The 21,360-nt window shown below is 38.2% G+C and overlaps 1 protein-coding gene across 1 annotated transcript in view; it reads left to right on the top strand.

Annotated features, from left to right (window-relative positions):
- The window catches only part of LOC117383380 (low-density lipoprotein receptor class A domain-containing protein 4-like), a 288,281-nt gene that overhangs the window by 73,705 nt on the left and 193,216 nt on the right, over positions 1-21,360 (top strand). Inside the window, exon 3 of the mRNA XM_033980548.2 lies at positions 15,850-17,093. Within this exon, the coding sequence (XP_033836439.1) occupies positions 17,054-17,093 (40 nt within the window). The 5' untranslated portion in view covers positions 15,850-17,053. The remainder of the gene's footprint in view (positions 1-15,849; positions 17,094-21,360) is intronic.

Genomic DNA, 21,360 nt, shown 5'->3' with positions numbered 1-21,360 from the left:
ACTGTATATACACGCAGAATGAAATACAACTAAAATGCGTATTGTATTAACTGAGAACGAACATTGAGCCATATCATAAAGCTGCACTTTTCCGATGGGTGGTCAGCCATTATGGAGATGTTATTGCTTTACCTGAGATGTTCCCTAGTATCATATTACATTTATCTAACACACATTCAATCAATTATCTGTTTTTTATTGCTCAAAAAAATCTAGAAAAAATATGAAACTGAACTTAAGGCATCACCTGCTCTTCATCGAGATAAGTTTGATGCAATAAAGTGGAACCGCAAGTGGCAGGCCCTCCACCAGAACGTTGTAGCGCACCTTTAAATTACGTTACTTCCTCCCTTACCTTCCTTGCTTCTTCCATTCATCCTATCCATCCATCATTCCTTCCTTCCACCTCCCTCTTTGTATTCTTCCTTCCTCCCTTAAAAATCCATCCACTGCCATTCTCTTCCTTCTTACCTTTCTCTCCTTCCCCTTCCTTATTTAATTCTTTCCATCCTCCTTCCTACCTTACTGCCTTCATTCATTTCTTCCATCATTCATCCTCGCTCTTCCTTCACATCCCTCTATCTTTCCCGTTCCTTCTTTATGTGCTTCCTGTTCTTCTTTTCCTCCTTCCCTCTTCCTTCCTTCTATTCTTCCCTCCTCCCTTTCCTCGTTCCTGTCAGTCTATGTATGATGCATGCCCAGATTAGCTCAGTCAGATCTGTCTCTTTCATTTGGCAGACGGAGCTATCAGACGTCGCCGTGACGAATGACGCTCTCCAACTACCTTTGTTTAGTTTCGCTTTGCCACTCATTTTGTGCTTCATTTCACACTGTCTATACCCCTCTCCTGCTCTGAATGATGCATTAGATAATTCCTCCCTTATTTTTTTTTTTTTTCTATTTCCTTTTTGCTTGATTGACTCGGAAAACTGAAAGATGACATGCTCCGGTGATGTCGCACTCCAGGAGCGTGACGGATCTGGAAATGTTTTGAGGTTTGGAGCAAATTAATACTTCTTAGTACAAACAAATCTGGGGTGGGATCGTGGGGGCAGAATCTCAGATTTCTCTCACCCCAGACACTTCCTCCGGCTCCTCCAAACAGGTTTATTTCATTCTTAAAGCCAGACTAGGTGTGTCATGGTGCACTTTTCCTTACGTTATCGATCACAGTTTTTCGATTCTAGTTGTTTTAATGGTCTTACAGAAATAAAAATGGATTTCATTATTAATTCTGTTAACATAAAGGAGATAGACCGATTAATAAGAGCAGTAGAGAGCTTTGATGGGTCATAAAATATAGATTCAGTCGCAGTGCAGGTGCTCTGTGAGGGTAAAGTTCAAATCTTTGCAAAATGTGGCCATTATGCTAAAATGGTCAAGGTACAAACCCGAGGCACAACGACTGATTATATTAAAAGTCCTTTATTATATAAGGAGGGTTGCCGAACAAGACAAGACAGTCTTTTAATAATTGCTCTTAAAGTGTTACATTTATTCCTCTAAAGTCTGAACTTTGCTCCAAACCACTGCAAACCTCAAGCTGATTGAGAGTCATGGCTGAATCGTGATCTTGATTAAATTTGAATTCATTGCACAGCCCTCTCTTAATTGTTGTAAGTGAATGAAATTGAGTTAATGCTACATGAGTGTACGCTATTGTATACTCAGGGAGAGAGCCTTGCAAAGCCTCACTAAGAGTATCCTGCACTTCATCATGTTCATGGTTTTGTTCCGAAATATGCTTGACCCCTTTCTTCAATTTGATGAGGCCATTTGACCCTTACACAAAACACAATACTGTATTTTTCTACCTGTTTAAAGGGTTCTAAGATATTTTTTTTTCTTTTCATGCTCTTAAATCAAACCTACTAAGATAAAATTATAACAAAAATGAGTAATGTCATAGGAGTAAATATTCCTTTTAATCCAACACCATGCATCTTAAACCAATTAAATTTAAAGAAAAAAATGTTATAGTAAGACAATATGGCTACAGCAAAGAGGGTGCTCCTTAAGTACTGAGATTCCTACACACACAGAATGGTTTACAATCCAATCTGACCACCTTATCTATAAGATTAATGGAAAATTACAATTAATCAGTGAGATATGGGAGCCCTTCTTTAAGCAGATTGAGTAACCCCAATTATCTCATTTAGAGGTTACTAAAGCACAGGCTGGGTGGGGTGGGGGGTGATAAAAGGCTGCACACAGTTAAAAAATGGATATGTAGGGATGTTTATGTGGATGTTATGTCTGTATATTCATGGTAGAGATAGACCGATATATACATTGGGCCAATATTTAGACTTTTTAAATGACCGACTATTGGCCTTAGATTTCCAGCACAGACTGATATTTTGATTTGGCTGATCTGCTGTGTAAAATGTACACACAACTCTTTATTTTAACACTGTGTGATGAGATAACTGCACAAAATATGACTACACAGATCTCTTTGATGTAGTTGGAGTTTGCGGTGGATTTGGATTACAGAGTGTGGGGAAAATGATCAAAAATCAACCCTACATATCGGCCAAAATAATCCTGGCCATCAGGGCTCTGGAATCTAAATAGGAATGTAACAGTTACCAAAATAAAAATAAAAAATTGTGATGTCGTATCGTCAGGAGCCTCATATTGATCTCATGGGCCATCACAAGGTAGCAAATTACAGGGCTCTTTGCTTGAATTCATCGTCCTGGTGCAGCAATAGCTAGAAAACATAGAGAACTGTTATTGTTTTAGCACTTTTAAATCTGAATTATTTGGATTATGACACAAACGTAGTATATTCACGATTCTGTTGGCCTCCACAAAATATTGCAGTCAATATCGTACAGTGAGATGAAAATATCGTATCGAGAGATTTGAATAAACACCCCTAATGTGTAATGTTCTAACATCTATGACAATAACGGTCCTGAAGGAGTAAATAAAAATAAAAAATAAAAAGAATATGAATGTGAACTTTTTCTTTTATTACTTACTCATACTAATTAAATGAAATAAATGCAAATGAATTCACAAATGCAACTCTCCATCCAGAGGTGTAATGGAAATGGAAATCCAGATTCTGCTTCCACTCAGAATTAAATCTTTTTCATAACCAAACATATTTTTTGGAGTGCAATGGACCCATTATTGTTGCTGTGTACAAACTGTTCTTTTAGTGCACAGGAGAGCTGGCAGTAAGTGGACCGTGAACAGGGTATGCTGAAATCCACAAAATAAAATAAAATAAAATAAAGTCTTGGCAAGAAACGCTGACATAGTCTTTATAATATCTGTAACTTTGTTTGGGAGAATAGTGCAAACTTTCTGCTCCAAATATTTTCTATAATGTCCTCTGTACTGCCATAAGTACTTGGTGGGTATATATTGAAACTGTGTAAAAGCGCTGCAGTAGACCAGGTGCTGCCTAGAGGAAGGACAGACTAGAAAATGTGGCCAAAAACTGCTGTGTGCACAAACTCCAAAACGCTGTAGCGAAAAACCATTAGCCCCCGAAAAAGGGTTTGAGCATTTCTGTGGCGACCAGCATTTAAAGATAAACAGTGCATTAGTTAAAACACACCTGTTTTTTAGAGACATCTGGTAAAAGAAAAAAAAACAAAACACACTGCATGTTGCTAAAACTGTGCTGTCTTATTTAAGTGCATTACATGTCCGATGAGTGGGAGAGAGGTAGAGGAGGTCCAGTGGGAAAAGGCCGTGTATAGTTTTCATAATTACACAAAAAATGCATTCGCCGAATGGTGATTATCTGATTAAAATGTGTAAAATCCAATTTACTCTTTTAACAAAGACTCATGAGAGTATTTTCACTGCTCGTATGTCACTGTTAGGGTACATAGCTGAAAATATCTAAACATTTAAATGACTAAAGCTTGGTAATGTGGTTTATTCAAAGGAAATGCAATATTAAGGACATCTACTACACTTGATTTTCTAACTCCAACAAAATGGCAAACGTGGACAAACCTTTTAATGAATATATGCTTGTGTTATTTGTCAAGACAGACTCTTTACAGCTCAATAGTCTGTGGCTACTTACAATACTTCCTTGAATTAATAAAGCGCCCTTAAAGATACTCAAAGCACTTTACATTGCCATATTCAACCACTCCACACATGAACCAGCGTTATCTCCAAAGACTGGACTGAAGCCGGAACAAACTGTAAAAGATTAGTGGAAAAAAAGAAACAATTATTATACACAAATACACTATTTACCCTTTGGGTGCTCCTGACTTTTCTTTATTGAGAAATCAAACCAGTAGCACAGTGATCTGGCAGCCTACTGTGACTGAACAAGGAAATGCAGGTGAAGTGCTTTGAACAGGGATTTCCGCAGGTTTGTTGACCCAGCTTATTTAATATCTCTAATTTCTGGGTTTATCCACATGACGTTTAACACTAAAGACGTGATTGCTGTCAGCTGAAATGACTTTGAAGCAGAACATTTTTACCTTATTAAATGTCTTTGTAAGTCCCTGTGATGATTAAATATGTATTTTGGAGGTGTTTGAAGCGTCTGGCGTCTCCCTCTGCTGTGCCTGGGTGGACAACCACCATTGCAAAAATGGTGGACATTGACCTGAATAGAATTCTCCTGGGAAACCATGGCTCTTTTTTTATATTTGGCAATGTTATATGTTTTTTATATTTGATTATTCTGCCTTATTTCAATAAAAAGAAAAGAAAGGAGAAAAAGCGCTTTTGAGTCTGTTCCCTGACAGTGTATTCTCATAAGGAAGCTGCAGGGGGAGCTCTTTCGCTGAAAGTTACTTAGTTCTGCTTTAAACCATAAGATTAATAAGGTAGATTTATGGAGCTAATTCCTAACAAATAGTGATATGGTTCAACATTTGCTGATCACAAATATATCATATCGTATCTGTTTTTTCTATCAAAAACAGTGAAGCTCCAGTGGAGTATTATTGGCCCTTTCCTCCATCTGAAATTGAAAATCTTAGAACGTGAACACAGCCTATTAGCGTTCCTTTTTCACAGTCTACAGTCTGTGGCACAATGCACTATAAAAAGCTGACTTTGTCGTCCTCAGACTAAAAGCGGAGCATCTATGAGAGGTGCGAGACAGTCTCCTCTGAGCCTGACCTTAAACACTCACTGTAACTGCAGCTTGGCTCTGTGCCAGCTGCCGTCCACAGTACAGTATATGGATGGGCCTAATGACGCAGGCTAAAGTGGATCTTTCATTAATCTTCTGGGGTCCTGCTCTAATCTACACGGCCCTCCATGTGTGACAGCAACTTTGTCCTCGGCAGACCCCCGCACACGCTTAAACCAGGCATTAGCGAGGGCCTATCCACAGCTAATCAAATCTATCTCGGGGGTATTGACACGCAGTTGGTTAAAAGTAACTTACAGCTTTAGTCAGTGATCGATGAGCGGCAGTTTGTAGCTCCCTGGTTTTTACTGGGCTTATCTGGACTCACAGGAGCACTACAGTCAAGTCAATGTAGCATCATTAAAGACCATAGAGCAATAACAGACCTCAGTCTAACAGTGAATACATCTAAATTACATTATTGATGAAGTGGATGGGTCCCGATATTTCAATTACAACCAAGTAAATATAGAGCTGCATGTAAACAACTTGACTTCAGTGTCGTATAGTGCAGTCTGACCGGACTCTTGTGCTCAGTGTTGTTTACTGCACGGTCTGACTGGGCTTGTGTTTCAAAGTAATCATGTTGTTTTTGACGTATGTTAACATTATGAGCATAGTTTAGCATATTTTGAGACATTAAAGGGACACTGGGACACAGTTTTCTGATCAATGGTCTGAAACCTTGGTGCATGGAGATGTTACTGCTTTGCCAGTAATGTTTCACAGTATGACATTCAAAACACATCCTATCGCCATAGACACAAGCAGGTGATGCCACGCCTCTAGGTGCAATTTTTTAGCAAGAAAAAACTCTTGAAATCGAATAAATGCAATATATAATATTCAGCACCTTTGTGCGGAACATGCCTGGCAAAGCAATAGCCCAAGCAAATGTCCACCAGAAACTTGTACAGTGCAGATGTAACTTAATGTAACATAATGGAGCTCCCCCTGCAGCTCCCTTATGAGAATACACTGTCAGGGAACAGACTAATAACACTTTTTTTAATTGTAGAATGAAATAATAATCTCATACAAAAACACAGCATTACCAAATATATATAAAACACAGAGCCAGGTTTTCCACGGGGAATTGTCTTTGGGTTGAGTCCGTCATCCTCTGCAAGGGTAGTTTTCCAGAGGGAAACAATGGACACAGACAGCCAGAAAATACATATTTTACCATCATCAGGACTTACAAAGACATTTAGGAGCGACAGTGGCTCAGTGGTTAGAGTGTTGGTCCCCCAACCCGAAGGTGGGAGGATTGAGTCCCTCGGACCAAGTTCTGTCGTTGTGTCCTTAGGCAAGACACTTCACCCACATTGCCTAGTATGAAAGTGGTGTGTGCTTGAATGATAGGTGGTGGCCGGAGGGGCCAATGGCGCAGATTGGCAGCCTCGCTTCCGTCAGCTGCCCCAAGGCAGCTGTGGCTACAATAGTAGCTTACCATCACCAAGTGTGGAAATGAATGAATAATGACTATAGTGTAGTGTTTTGAGAGGCTTTGAAAAAGCGCATTACAAGTGTAAGCCATTATTATTTAATATAGTAAAAATGTTACTTAGTTCTGCTTTAAAATAGTTGTAATCAGATCGTTAGCTGCTCTTAATACTTTGGTACACTACAGTATGGAGCTAATCTATAAGGGGTCATTTGCTAATGAGAGATGAATGGATGTATACAAAGAGCTGAATACAGAGTATTATTGTGCGGTTTCATTTCTAGACAGGCCTTTGATTTGACAAGGCTTCAGCGATATGAAAGCTCTAGCCCTGTCCACAGCTGACCTTTTTTTTTTACAAATATAAAAGATAAAAGATTTTTGTAAAGTTGGAGGTGCTTCACTATGATCAGCAGTATTGTAGGTGTTTCAAAATTTGTGCTTGAGATTGACATGATGACATTTACGGACATTTAGTCCTCTAAAACTGTATTACCTTATTTTAAATGGTGCCATTCAGTGTATAGAGTGAATGAAGAGTGACTGCAAGGAAGCTTTTTGAGAGCTTTTGTAAAAGCTGAACTGCATGACACAGAAGTATAGTGTTTTGCCTGCGTAGAGAGCTCATTTAAATTAAAGGTGTATTTATTAATATTAATTTAGCTACTAAATACAATTAGCAGTTTTTCATCATAAATAAGTAAAGTTAAGAGTAAATAATTACTCTTCTCTTTATTTCAGCTTTAATTGATCTTTTCAGTACTAGATTTAAAATTGGCTTTATTGTCATCAAAACAGTAAAAAAATAAAAATAAATAAAATTATTCTCAAAATTCTGAACTCCTTAAACTACATAAACTCTTGCTCAATCTGCTGAAGTATTCTTCTTATGCCAATCAAATTGACCCAAATAAAAGATTTTAAGTGCCCTCCTCTACATTTAGTATGTGAGGACTCTGAACCACCTCTCCCGCCCCGGATTTTGTTCTCGTTCTTGTATTACATGTTTAGCATGCTTGAGTCTGTATACTGCGGAAATGTCTCTCAAGGTGCAACACAAGTCAGGAACAGGCTGTGTGTGGAGCCCAGCCACACTGGGAATAAGCTTGTGTGTAATGTTAAACGCATTTTGGGACACGTATTATGCAACAACTTCATTAAAACAGTACTTGTAAATGTTTTTTTAAGTAGTTTGTGTTGCCATCTTGTTGTTAGCAGAGAGAAAAAAACAAATGCACTAACCTTAACCACAACTTGGTTGCATTAATGAGCCAGAGCCAATAATCTCAAATGGGATTTCAGAAGCTCTGTAATTCCTTATTTTGCCTTGTTTTTAAGTTTAATGCATAAACAACAATAGTACAATTAATACAACAATTAGGTGTACATTATAAGGAGGCTTAATATGTGAATGTGACTATAAACCCATAAATTGTATAAATTAGGCTACATCACACATAATAAATCCATGTCACGTGACATTCAGATCAGTGCTGCCACACTGAGCCTCTGGAGCCAGAATTATATCATTTTACTTTTTTTTTTGTGAATAATCGTGAACAATTGTAAAATCGCAATATTTTTCCTCACACCTCAAAAATTTGATATCATGACATTTCTAGTCTGCGGTATAACAGATGGAGCCAGCTCTATGGTTAAATATCAGCTCTACGATGCGTTTGTCTGTCTGATAAGCACTGTACTTGTCCCAGTCTGACCTGGAGTTGCGATTTTGCTGAGCGAGTTTACTTGTGGTCATAACTTACCATTGCAGACAGATAGTGCGCTCGCAAAGCCACAGTGTGTCCTGTAATGAATACAGATAGTAGACAGTTGCGTATGTCTTTTTCTGAACAGTGCTTGAGCTGGGAGTACATGAGGTTGTTTCTTATAATGTAGTCTCTCAATGCCATTCAGGGTTTTGTTTGTCTGCAGTTGGCCGGCAGTGCTCATTTCAGCCATTCAGATGTGAATGTATAGGAATGTTAAGGTTTTCTCAGTGCACCTTTCCAGCTTGGTTCAAAACTCTGCAAGCATTGGTAAAATAAGAACTTGATTTTAAAGGTGTACAATGAAACCTTTCTGCTGGACGGTCCGCCACCTGCTGGTCTCCATGGAATGCCTGGAATCTTCCGTAGTATAGCATTTAACTGGAAACTAGCAGGCGAGATCTGTGGAGAGGCAGTAGGAATATGTTTTTCAATATACTATACTATGTTTTGTATTGAAACACTTGTAATTGAATAAATGCAAGAAGGATATGTTTAATCTCTTGTAATATATAACCATGCCAATATCAAATGGTAAAAGGTAAATGGTCACATTTTTATATAGCACTTTTCCACCTTCACGGCACTTAAAGAGCTTTTTATCAAGAAACCACTTACCCATTTACACACACATTCATGCACCAGTATATGCAGACACTGAGGGCCGAGGTGGGTTAAGTGTCTTGCCCAAGGACACAATGACAGCATTCATCTGTGGGAGCCTGAATTTCAAAAGGCTTAATATTGTCAATAGTCAATAGTCAATAGTCAAATAGTAAAAAAACCCAAAAACATTTAAAGCCCCAAATCTTACAGTTGTGTATTTCTGTAATTTAAATGGTGAAAACACAAAATGCTCATGGAGGCCTTGAGGGGCTAGGGTCCCCAGAGTGTAAATCCAGAATGCAACACAGTTGAGTTGACATGACCACTTTGACTGCGAACATATGTGAGGTGTTCTGTGTTCTGCAATTCTTGTTTAACTCAAATTCAATACTGAGGGCCGCATGCCACATTCACTGTGCTATAGCATAACAATGAGCCAACTTGCAGAACCTACTGAACCTGCAGAGAAAAGGTATTTGAGGATACTACTTTTCAGAATTTAACAATAAACATATTTGGAAGAATAGTGCAAGGAACACAAATGTTCAAATTATGTATTATTGTCAACATAAGGTTTTTGTCACTTGTAGAACTCACTTATGCAACAACATTTTACTTAAGTAAGAGTAAAAGTACAATTATTTGTTCTATTCTTGAGTAACTGAGTACTATATGTTACCTGCTATAAAATGTAGTGAAGTAAAAGTTATAAAATAGATTTACATTTTTATATTCTACCACTGCTGCTACTTTTTTTTTTCTTAACAGGGACATATGTCTTCAAAAAGTACATGGACTATGTATATAATTGAATCCATAGAAAGTATAAAATACCACATCACATCTGCAGAACCTGCCTTTGTTGTTACCCAAACCACTAATGCACTGTTTACATACACGCTATAACCCCTCGGCATTTGCTCAATAAAGGTCCTGCAGGTGCAGAGTTTATTTAGATATTGAGAATCGGGCTTAATGCACCGTGTACTTTTTGTGATTGAATTGCATGACATAATTTGGGTTTTAAGATTCGTTGGACTCTGCCGGTGCTTTGAGAATAGCTGTTTTAATTGAGTTTTTCACAGTTTGCAAAAGGCGACCTATCACCTACAGCTCTGAGTGCAGACAGCAACAAAACCAGCTCCTCTTTCAAAGACTTGGTTATGAAAAGCCCACATTTCTATTCCAATGGTAAATACACCTGCATTATCAAATACTTTTAATAGGTTTTTGCAACAGGCCTAATATCATAACACCAGCCTTTTCAAATTACCATCAAAAGATATGGAAAATGAATAAACTCACAAGCTTTGAAAATTTAGTCATCATCAGAGTGAAGCTTACTGTATATGCTTTTAAACTACCATATGCCAAATTGAATAGAGCACTGATTGGTACTTTTAATTAGAACTTGATATGCCAGAGTCAGCCAGACCTATATGCTGCAGACTAGTTATTTTCAGTGATCCAGGACTAAACAATGCCTAACCCCTTGCATTTTCCAGGCTAAAACTGAAACGTCAAACATAAACAATATGAAATATCCATCCAAATATTTAAAAAGAGCAAAAGTTGGTTATAATTTACACCACTTGGATGAAAAAAAAAGAAAAAGTAACAAAACAAATGTGAACAAAAGGAGCCAAGACAGTGCAACGGTGCAAGATTTAAGCATCGACAAGTAGAATGGATTTGTATTTGCTTTAACATGAAATCTGCTACTTCTTGTCTCCATGGAGATGTTATTGTTCCACAGTATGTCATTAACCTCATCTAACTCCATAGTGACAAGTAAGAGTGGAGAGACAACCCTGCTCACATGAAGAATGCATGTTTTTAAGCTATTCTTGGCACTAAAAAACACCTGTAATTGAGTAAATGCAAGATCATTTTAATGCCATAATGTGGAACAATCCAGGTGAAACAGTAACATCTGCAAGAGGACAAGCACATGGGCAGATGCACCCACCAGAAAAAGTTAGAAAAGCTCCCAACTACACATTGCGACGTTGATTGTAGTATTTGTTGTCCTTAAGTTGTTTACGTGAAGATCAAACATGTTCATAGATAAGATTTTCTCTAAATGTCCCCAGATGACCAGACGACTGTCCACCTGGAGCCTGTCCCTATCTGACCCGTCCCACAGCCGGATGGACAAACAGAGTAGTGGTTGTAGTGTATCCTCAGCTGACCCCAGAGACAGTGGGACAGACAGACTGGGGTCACTGTGGTCAGGACAAACTGACTGTAGTGGAGGTTTGAAACTGAGCCGGGACTTAGAATGTTTATTGACGTTTTACTCATGTCAATATCTACACAGTACAAGAGGGAATAGGACGAGTCGTAGTACGAGAAGTTCAAGTATTGGTGAAGGTTCCAGACTTTTGTCACAAACATGGCTGCGAGGTCTGTGTACTGCAGTGAAGGAAGAAGGTATGTTAGTGAAGAGAAGGTAGTGTGATAGTTGTATGTCGGCCTGTTGCGATAACAAAGTGCAATATATTAAAAAATAGACGATAAATGATGATATTGAATGTCATTTTGCCACATACAGTACCATTAATGAACATGTGCTGCAATACAAAAATGAAACACTTAATGAGTTATTCAATCCTCTGCAACTCAAATACAAATCCCGCAGTTGTCCAGGTATGATCCAAAACTTCAACTTCAGATTTGAATTTATATTTTACAAAAGTACAAAAAAAAACCCAAAAGTTCCCTACTAGTACAAGGAAAAAGTGTTCACGACAAATATTGAACCCCAAAGATGATTGTTCTATCTATAATGCTATTATATCTATAACAATAATAAAGGAGTGCTGCTGTGAAAGCGTGCAAATGAAATGCAACTAGCAACTAAGCATGACACGAAAGACAGAAGGCTAACCAAACTGTACTTGAACTGAAGGTAAAAAAACAACAACAAAAATGTAAAAAGTATGCAATCTTCCAGTTGTTACAGTCTCAGATGGCTGGGGTCGAGACAGTAACCTTGTGTGGGTGTTACCTAAATAAACACCTGACCAGAAAATGTCAGATTTGAAGACGTTTAGTTGATTTTAAATGGCGCATGAAAGGCACGAAGCCATTTTTGGTGAATTGGTCATTCTCGGGAGTGCTTGTGCCCCAAATTCCCTTTTTTTTTTTTTTTTTTTCTATGGCAAATATAGAATCGTTCAATCACATCATGATACACACAGTCCGCACTAGCTTATTTTCACTTTTGTATAGTACTATCACCATTTGCCACTCTTATTTCTCCACTAGAGTACAGCAGAGAAGCACCACAAGACCCCTGTCCTCCATGACCTTATCCCAAACTTAATGAATTCGTACATTTAACTTAAAAAACCTATTCTTTTTGTTGATTTGAGTATCTCTGTACCCCAGTACGTTAGCAGGATAAGCATGATGGCTCCAGCGAAAATGGGGTCAGGGAATGAACAAATGATTTGATTACCTGACCTAAATTGTAGCTTGAGATTTCTATCAATTTGTCCTGAATCTGAAAATCCATGGCTCTCTCTCTAAACCTTAAGTGCTTAGTGCTGTTTTTCTTATTGGGGAAATTGAAAAACAAGCAAGAGAGCTTTCAAAATGAAGTGGACTGTGAGGTTGGAATCCACAATCTTTCCATTATAATTTTAACCATTGTGGGATAGCTCCAATCAGAAATCTATGTGCACTATGGCGTATCCTCCTTGTCTACATAGAGATAGATAAGTTTAATGCCATTTTGTGGGACCTTACCTGGGATCTGGAATACACATTTCTTCAAAACTTTACAAAGATGTGAGTCTGGTCACCGGTTTTCCTTTTTTTCAGATGGGCGTGATTGACAGGTGTGTTAGCCAATCAGAGACATGTGTGGTCCGAGTATATCAAAACAAAATGGCTGCTTACAAAGAAAAAAGGGGAAAAAAAGGAAAGTAATTGATGTTTTTCATTCCTTGTAATAATATTTCTGATTTCCGCAGAATCAGTGAGACTCATAGCAGGCCCCATGAGTAAAACATGTCATCATAAGTAACTGTCTGAGTCCCCACATGACACATATAAGCACACATTCACTGGCCGCCCATCTCTGTATCAAACAGTGGATTAGTCCATGGTAATTCGGCTCTAACGCTATAATCAATTAGTCCAGAGCAGTTCGCTGCAGCTGCTTCCTCTCTCCTCCACCTCAAGTCCAATCACTCCACTCTCCTCCTCTCACTCGCCTCCTGATCTAATTGTTTCTTCTCTTCTATGTGCGGCAAGAGCTTATTAGTTCTCTCCATTTCTTTGCCAACTTTGAGTCTCAACTTTCTTTTCTTTTTTCTTTGAAATTTCAGTCTCAGAGTGTTAAACCTTTTCACTATACTTTATCTACCATATGAGTCCTGTAATTGCTATATGTCATGTCGAAGGTGCAGTGTGGTTGTGTGCATACTAGTAACATGGAACTTTTCTGATGGGGGTTTGGCCTGAAATGTTCCACTGTATGGCATTAAACATACTTATATTACAAGCATTTTTGTTGCCCCGAAATCCATGCATCAGATCTGACCTATAACTTGGTCTGGTGGCCCACATTTCTGATGCTATACTGAGGAACATTCCAGGCAGAGCAATAACCTCCACGTAGACAAGGTTACACAGTGAAACTTTAAGGTTATAATAATTCTAGATGCAAAGAAGAGGAGCTACTGAGATACAAGAAATTATAATATCAATTGGATTTGAATTGCCCTTCAAGAAAACAGGCAGCTGCAGAAGAAGGTCGACACGTTTCTTAAATTTCAATAAAGTTCTCCACTCCAAACTATCTGTAACCTAAGGGAAAATGAAAACACTCATTGTTATCTACATAAAGTGCGCTGCATATGAACGCAGTCGCACACTTTCATATTTAGCAGACTGCATTGTCATTTAATACAATTCCAACTTCCTTTACCCTTGTCTCATTCTTCCGGAGCCCATTCACAGATCCAGCCGCCCTAATCTCCACTAAGACATTATGTAACGCTCCTGAAATCATTTCCCTGCATTCACGCTAATCTCCGCTCCATCACACAGCGCAGCCTATTCATTCTGCAAAGTCACCAAAAAGAACAAGCGCTGACTCACTGGCTCCCGCACTCGCTCAAGTAAATATGTGGTACGTCACTGTTGTCGCCTCCTCCTCTGTCCCATTTGTCTGTGCAGTGGAGCAGCGATAAGGCTCGATAAGGACAGGCGCGCGCGAGGGGGGGAGATAAGGCTTTTGCCACTGCCACGCTCGTGCCCCAAACCTCAGACAGGGCGTGTGTTTACCGTCTGTCTGCTCCTGCCATTTCAAATTCACTTCCTTTCACCTTTTATTTTCATGTCGTCTTGAGAAAGCTTGTCTCCTCGCTCATTTCATAAACATGGAGCTTTTTTGGGTTTGTATCTAAACCTTGAAGGCTTCTTAGACAGACTGACGTTGACTCAGAAACTCTTGTACAATGGATTGTATTTTAGATGTGATTGTGTTTACAGATGTGAAAGTTTGCAAAGTGTATAAGCAAATAATTCTTTGTACTTGAAAACAGGGGTATGTCCAGATATGTGGTTTTTTTATATCTTTGGCCTATTACTCATGCCAGGGGAGCACCAGCTGACCAAAGTTTGAAAATGTGAAAGTTTTCAGTAAAATCTAACTTAAGAATTGCCTATTTTTTGTGAGGCTTATGGTACTATGTGTAACCCTATGTGGATTTATGATAAAAGTTAAACTGAATTTCACCTGATATTGACCTCCAGTCTAAAAGTGCCTCTAAGTTTTGTGCAACCTGGAGTGGACAGGGCCCTATATTCCACAAAATCGATTCTTGTGATTCATAATGATGTTATAATGATCAAAAATATACATAGAGTTATGTTTTGTTTCTATTCACACATTTGTTCAAGTAAGCCTGCATTATTAGTCTAATCTCCAAACCTCAAAATGCTCTGTTCCAATTTGTGATGTCGCTAGTGATAGTTTTAACATCAGTTTGCATGTATGTTTTGGAAAATATCTACCAGACATCGAAATTTGGTTGGCTATAGTTATATATGCCACTCGAGCCCTCCTAACCCCATCAAAATTCATACAAAAATGTTTGTTGGTTTTTTCGGAGAGAATTTTAGATTTCTATTTTGCAATGTTGTTTGTGAGTTGTTGTTTTTTTAAAGTTCCTTCCATTCTGTGCTGAAAGTGCAGTACTGACTTTTACTTAACCGAGTCAAGGTTAGGCAAAAGCTGTTATGTCTAAAGTTTTCTCAAATCTAACACAATCCAAACTTCAAAACACCTAAACTTCTCTGAACTCTCCACACAAGCAAAATTTTGGTCTGAATCCAGGTATTTGAATGCAAAATGCTTGAGTTTGTCCTGTGCTCTTAAGTTGTTTCTGAATCTACAAAAGAACGTTGTTACCCCTGTTCCCTCTACCTCCTTTATGGGGGGATTTCACTCCTTTCCTCTCCTTCCAAAAAGCGGCACTTGGCACGGTTTTGAAATGTAAATAAAGTTTTGTTGTTTCCTGAGCCGTAGCCTCCTCCAGCCCTGTTTATCAGGCAGACTTCAAAGTGCCATGCTGACATGTGGCTCTATCTTTGGGCTGCTCTGTGAAATAGGGTCACGGGCGGCGCTTGGCTCTCACAAAAAACTTCTCCCTTTCATCTAAGAACCTAGTGGGTGAGGGGGAACTAAAGAGGGCCATGCCAGGCAGCCAGGGGTGCCAGTGTGGGTGTGTGTGCGTGGGCGGACATGTTGTTTTTGTGCGCTTTCTCCTCTGGTCACTCTTGCTAGCAGGTAGCCTCATAGTTTGCGTTACATCATCCGATTTTTTGATTATTATTCACCAAACTTTTCTTTTCTTCTTTGTGTTTCTGTCTAGCTGTGGTGCCAGTGCAAGAAGACATTGCCGTGTCGTGCTGAGCCGGGGGCCACCACAACTTTAACTGGACTAAAGACATAAAAAGAAAGAAGAACAAAACAGGAAGTAAAAACTTTTAGGAGCCAGTAAACAGCAAGTTGTCAGACTTTGGAGAGCGGATAACAAGACTAACTGTATAGCTGCAAGTTCGAGTCGGAGGTCAAACTTGTAGACCACTCCAGATCGACTTTTTAAACTATCAAAGCCTGGACGAACTCCCAACAAGCTGCTGACGCTTTGGTTGCCTTCCTTCATTATTTTAGCCATCCTTTTGTATCGATAGTCTAAAAAGTAAGAGTAGTACTAAGTCACTGGACCAGCAGCAAGGTCAGATGTCAAACGTATGAACCCACGAATTAATTTTACTTTAATGCCTTCCTGCATAGTTTTAGCCACCACTTTCTTTCATTTAACTAGTGTCAAGCCAGATGGAATGGTGAATTATCTGTACAGCTGCAAGGTCGAGTGGAAAGTCAAAACCTATGGACCACTGCTTCTTCAAATGCAATCGACAAGGTGTTAGTACTCCTCTATTGCCTTCCCAAGTCAACCAATCAGAAGTCCCTCTGTTTCTGCCTATTGCACTATTGAATGAACTGTACTGCAGTAAGGTCAAGCCAAAAGTTAAACCTGCGGACTACAATTTCAAAACACGCTTTTAATGCCTTCCGAGTACTGTTTGCATTGGATGTAACCTATTCCACTCTATTGAAAAGATCAGCTTGTCACAACACATTACTGGCTTGTTTTTTTTTTGGTAATTGACAAGCTGTACTGCTGAAAGTCCAAAAGTCAAATAGGGACAACTGCCTCTTCAAATTGACTTGTCATGTTTTAAAGTTGCTAGCTCTTGCCAACTGCTTCCTGGCTTTTTCATAGGCACCATTTTGTGTCATTAAACTACTTGAAAACAACTCAACTCAATCAATCAATCATTCCACTTGCCCAGTGTGTCTTTGCAGTACATTTCACTTGCTTTTTTCCTTATCTCCACGTGGACTGTTGATGCGTAGCGATGGCCGTGGGACAGAAAGGTGCCATCCGGTCCGCTCAAACCCCCTCCAGGCCCCCTCGCACCCCCATTGCCTCTCGGACCGGCTGAACACCCAGTATCCTTTGCAGCATCGGCAGCAGAAGCAGAAGGCTCGGAGCGGGACAGGGCAGTATGCAGGAGACTGACATACCGGCCACAAATGCCTTCACAGGTAAAACACACTGACAAAGTAGAATAAGTTATAGGAGATTGAATAGTTGATGTTTTGATAAATTCTAAACTTAAAGGCCTTTTACATGAGGCGATGCATTGTAAAAACAGTGAAAAAAAAATGGAATTAAAAGACAGCTGTTTGTGGGAAAAAAAAAACTGAAACTGAAATCTAACACCTACGCATTTTAAAATACATTTTGTTTAATTTGAACCTACAGCCAGTGACGCTATTTTTAACCAATCGAATTTGAAGTTGGATGAGAACCATGTGGAAACCATTGTCTGGAGTAGTCACGGACAGTTCTCTGAGTCATGTTTAAGCAAAGAAGTGACTTAGAGGATCAGGGCTAAGAGTTCAAACTAAACATGTTCTTCACTATGGTTCAAGTTAACTTACAATACAAAAGCTCTCAAAGTTTCAAGGTTTTACAATACAGTGAGAAAATACATGAAAAATAAAAACATATAAAGTGAAATATACTCATATATAAGTTGATAAACAGTCATATAGAGATTGGCATCATGCATAATACAGTTTTATATTTTGGGTGATATTTTATGTTAGTTTCAATGGTGGAAGGTAACGAAGTACAGGTAGTAAAGTACAGTACTTAAGTAGAATTTTTTGGTGTCTGTACTTTACTTAAGTACATTTTACAGTGGATACTTTTTACTTTTACTTCACTATATTTGAGAGCAGGTATCTGTACTTTCTACTCTAAAAAGTACTCATTGATTTGAGGGGTTGTTTTTACCATGTTCGTGGTAACATCCTGACTAAAGTTTTCGAGTTCAAGCTTCAGCTTTGAGCAAACAACAAAAATAAATACACAAAATTAATTAGAAAAGCTTAGACATGTATTTGTATTGTTACTGTTGACCAAAACATGTATCATTTTTTTAATCGCTGTCACTACATTTACACTTTAAATTTAACAACACTTTACTTTTACTTTTTAGTCATAAAGTACAGTTTTAAACAGGTACTTAAATAGTTGATACTTTTACTTTTACTTGAGTAACTTTTTACCTCTGTATCTGTACTTTTACTTAAGTAACAAAACGGAGTACTTCGTCCATCACTGGTTAGCTTCTCAACAGTCAGTGTTTCAAGTCAACTGGTCCCTTTTGTCACCTGCACTAAGCATTTAACTGTGTCCCACTCTCAAACTATATTTTTATGTGTGTCTTTACTGTTGTGTCAATCATCTTGTTTACACTTCAGCTTATTAGCCTTGTTAAATTCTACTGCAGGACACACAGTGAGGTCATTTACTGCCAATCCCACAATGCACTGGGCCGTGTTTACTAGATGTTAGATGATAGTTGAGGTGGCACAACAGTAAAATCTCAATGTGCTACTTTATTTGACGTGATAAACCAAATGACAGTAGTAAACAGTTGAATGAGGTGGTGACTTCCAATGTTGTTTTGAAATGTAGGATTTCTGTTGTAGATACTTGTGTGATTGTTGAGTTAGTACGAGTTGGTATCGGTTGGTGTTTGTTTAGTTTTCTTCCTCAATCTATAAGGTGCTAAAATTTGCTGAATTTAATGCGAGAAAAGAACATTTGTGTTAACTTTTTTATGAATAAATAGTTTATTAAGATTTGGGTTTAGTAACTACTTAATTAATACCTTAACCCTTCATCAAGTATGTAAATTCTAATGAAGATAGAACATGATACTCTGTACTCATTTATATTCACAAACACAATAGTAGTAGTATATCTGGGCAGTAGTAGTAGTTTTTGCTGTACACATTATTAGAGATCAATCGATATTGTTTTTTTTTTTTTTATGACAGATAAGCTCTGCCGATATTTTTGGGCTGATATGTGGGTCAGATTTTGATTTTATTATTATTTTTTAAGTACTTATGTGCTTCAAATTTATTACAAACTCCTCTCAAGCCATTTTGTTTTACCACAAACGTTTATGAGAGCTGTGCAGTCACTGTGCTGTTTTCTTCGTATTAAAGTTTTAGTATAAAGCTTCGTGTGTATTTTTTAGGCAGCAGATCGACCAAAACAAAGAGATTTGAGGCCGATAGCCAATACGCTACAAAGTCCAAATATCTCTACACATTGTTATAACGTTGCTAACATTATACGCCTAGAATATCAGTATTACTATAGTATTCAATATCTAATGGGAGTTTAAGACACCACTAATCTCTAATTTGGGATTACTTAACTGTTTGGGCATTGATCTCATTGTAATGTTCACAAACACTCCGATAGCCTTCTAAGTACAGTAACCTTTAATAATTGCTGACTTGTCTATACTCTTTGTGTCTTGACATTTATGAGGCTATCGCGCTCTGGTTTGGGGTGAAAAGTTCATTCTAACGTGACAAAAATGTATTCGTTAGTGAAAGTAACACCGCTCATAAAGCATTAGCCCCAGCGGACCGCAGATTAACTGTCTTATAATTGCTTACTAATTACGATGGCTGTAATTGAAGTTGTATAGTCCACGCCGCTCTTTCTTGGGGGATTTGCCGCGTTTCTTTGTGCGAGTGAACAATGAGCAAAGCTGTGAGTGGCCAGTGGTGCCTTTAGTTAGCCCTTGAGATTTAATCTGGTTTAGAGCAGTGGTTTTGAGAGGAGAGTGTTAGTGCCACTATAGGTGAGGCCAATCAAAGTCCATTCACAGAAATAATGAAGCCAACCTAGACGACAGAATTACACAGACTTCCACCAATAAGGGCTCAATGTTATCAGGGTTACTTGGGTTTTATTTCTAGGTACAATTATTCTAGCAGTTAGCGGGTTACTAACAATATATGTGTGTTTAAAGAAATCAATATACATTTAATTTGGATTAGAGCTCTGCAATTAATTGGATTTTCATCGAGATCAAGGTTAAGTCATGTCTAATCATAATCATATGCTTGGGTCTTTTTAGCAGAGAGGCGTACACAGCCAGTCCTCTTCAGTGAAGCATGTGGTCTGGAGCAGAGTTCAGACTTTGGAGGATGAAATTTTATTTTTGTGTTACATGGCCCTAAGTCAGTGTTGTTAATGTTGTATGTTGTTTTTGATAAATTTAATAAAACTGAGAAACAGTGATATAAGGGGGAAAAAAAAAAAAAGGTTTGTACATTTTTCACATTGTCCAGTTGTTGCTTAGATGCAGAAATCAAATATTTAGTGTTTTCAGGCCATGTATAAAGCAGCCAGAATTGACAAAATCTAAAATAATAATATGTTTTAGTCACATTGTTGAATCGCATGTGTTTTTTGAGATAAAGCGTTGACTTTAATTGTCCTCTGCATTTGACCCAAACTGTTAGGGGCAGTGAGTGACCCATCAGATCTTATACAAGCCTTGACCAGAACTATCTTAGCTGGGGGGGTGTACCTATGGTGTATGTTTCGGGTTTTCTAATACATATTTAGCTTTCGATTGTTTGCGAATTGTCTATCAAGTTTTGAAAGTCATTTGAGAGCATAACTATTATTTTTAACATTTGAGAAGCAGTCTTACCTGCTTCTCAACTAGTGCAAGAAAAACTGAACATTGCAGAGAATTATCAATATTTTTAAAACAACAAACAAACAAACCAAAAACAGCAAACAAGCACAAACATAAAGTGTTGTGTGTAGATGAAACTTTGAATGGCTAACGTGACAGCTTCTCTCAGCTCAGTCAACACAACTCCTTCCTATCGCTCAAATCACAGCTGAACAAAGTACATTTGGTAAATTTAAACTCACAAAACACCATTGTGCACGGACTTCACAGATGCTGTCACTTTTTTGCAGTCTCTCACCAAACCGTTTTATGTTCAAGAGCTGCATTGTGTGGTGTTGTCAAAGCACTGCACTGATATGGCGCTCAGGCTGTCCATGGTTTAGAGAGTCATGCGTTCATATTGTTCTGATGTTCGAGTGCTTTTCTAGAGTTGATGTCACAATTAGTACAATTAGACAAATCTGTACATTGTATACAAATGACTCATAGGTTTTCATAGGTTCTGTCTCATTTGACAAAAATAACATATAAAAAAGAGCAGTAATATTTTCATGGATGGTTCAAGAGGCAGGAACATGGCTGCAAATAAGTTGTTTTAGTGCGTTTAGAGGGTTTTCAAGTTTTATACATACTTTAGGACAGTTTAAAAAGCATGACGCTGAGAAGTAGCATTTAAAATTTTGTTTAAATGTGCACGATGCAGCTTTTCTGGGTGGCGGTCTGAAACTTGCTTGTATTATGGAGATATTATTATTAAATTAACCTATGCATTCATTCAATTAAAG

The sequence above is a fragment of the Periophthalmus magnuspinnatus genome, chromosome 16 (genome assembly GCF_009829125.3).
Source record: "Periophthalmus magnuspinnatus isolate fPerMag1 chromosome 16, fPerMag1.2.pri, whole genome shotgun sequence".
Lineage (NCBI taxonomy): Eukaryota > Metazoa > Chordata > Actinopteri > Gobiiformes > Gobiidae > Periophthalmus > Periophthalmus magnuspinnatus.
The sequence above is the reverse complement of the archived record's forward strand: the minus strand, read 5'-3'. Positions and strand labels throughout refer to the sequence as shown.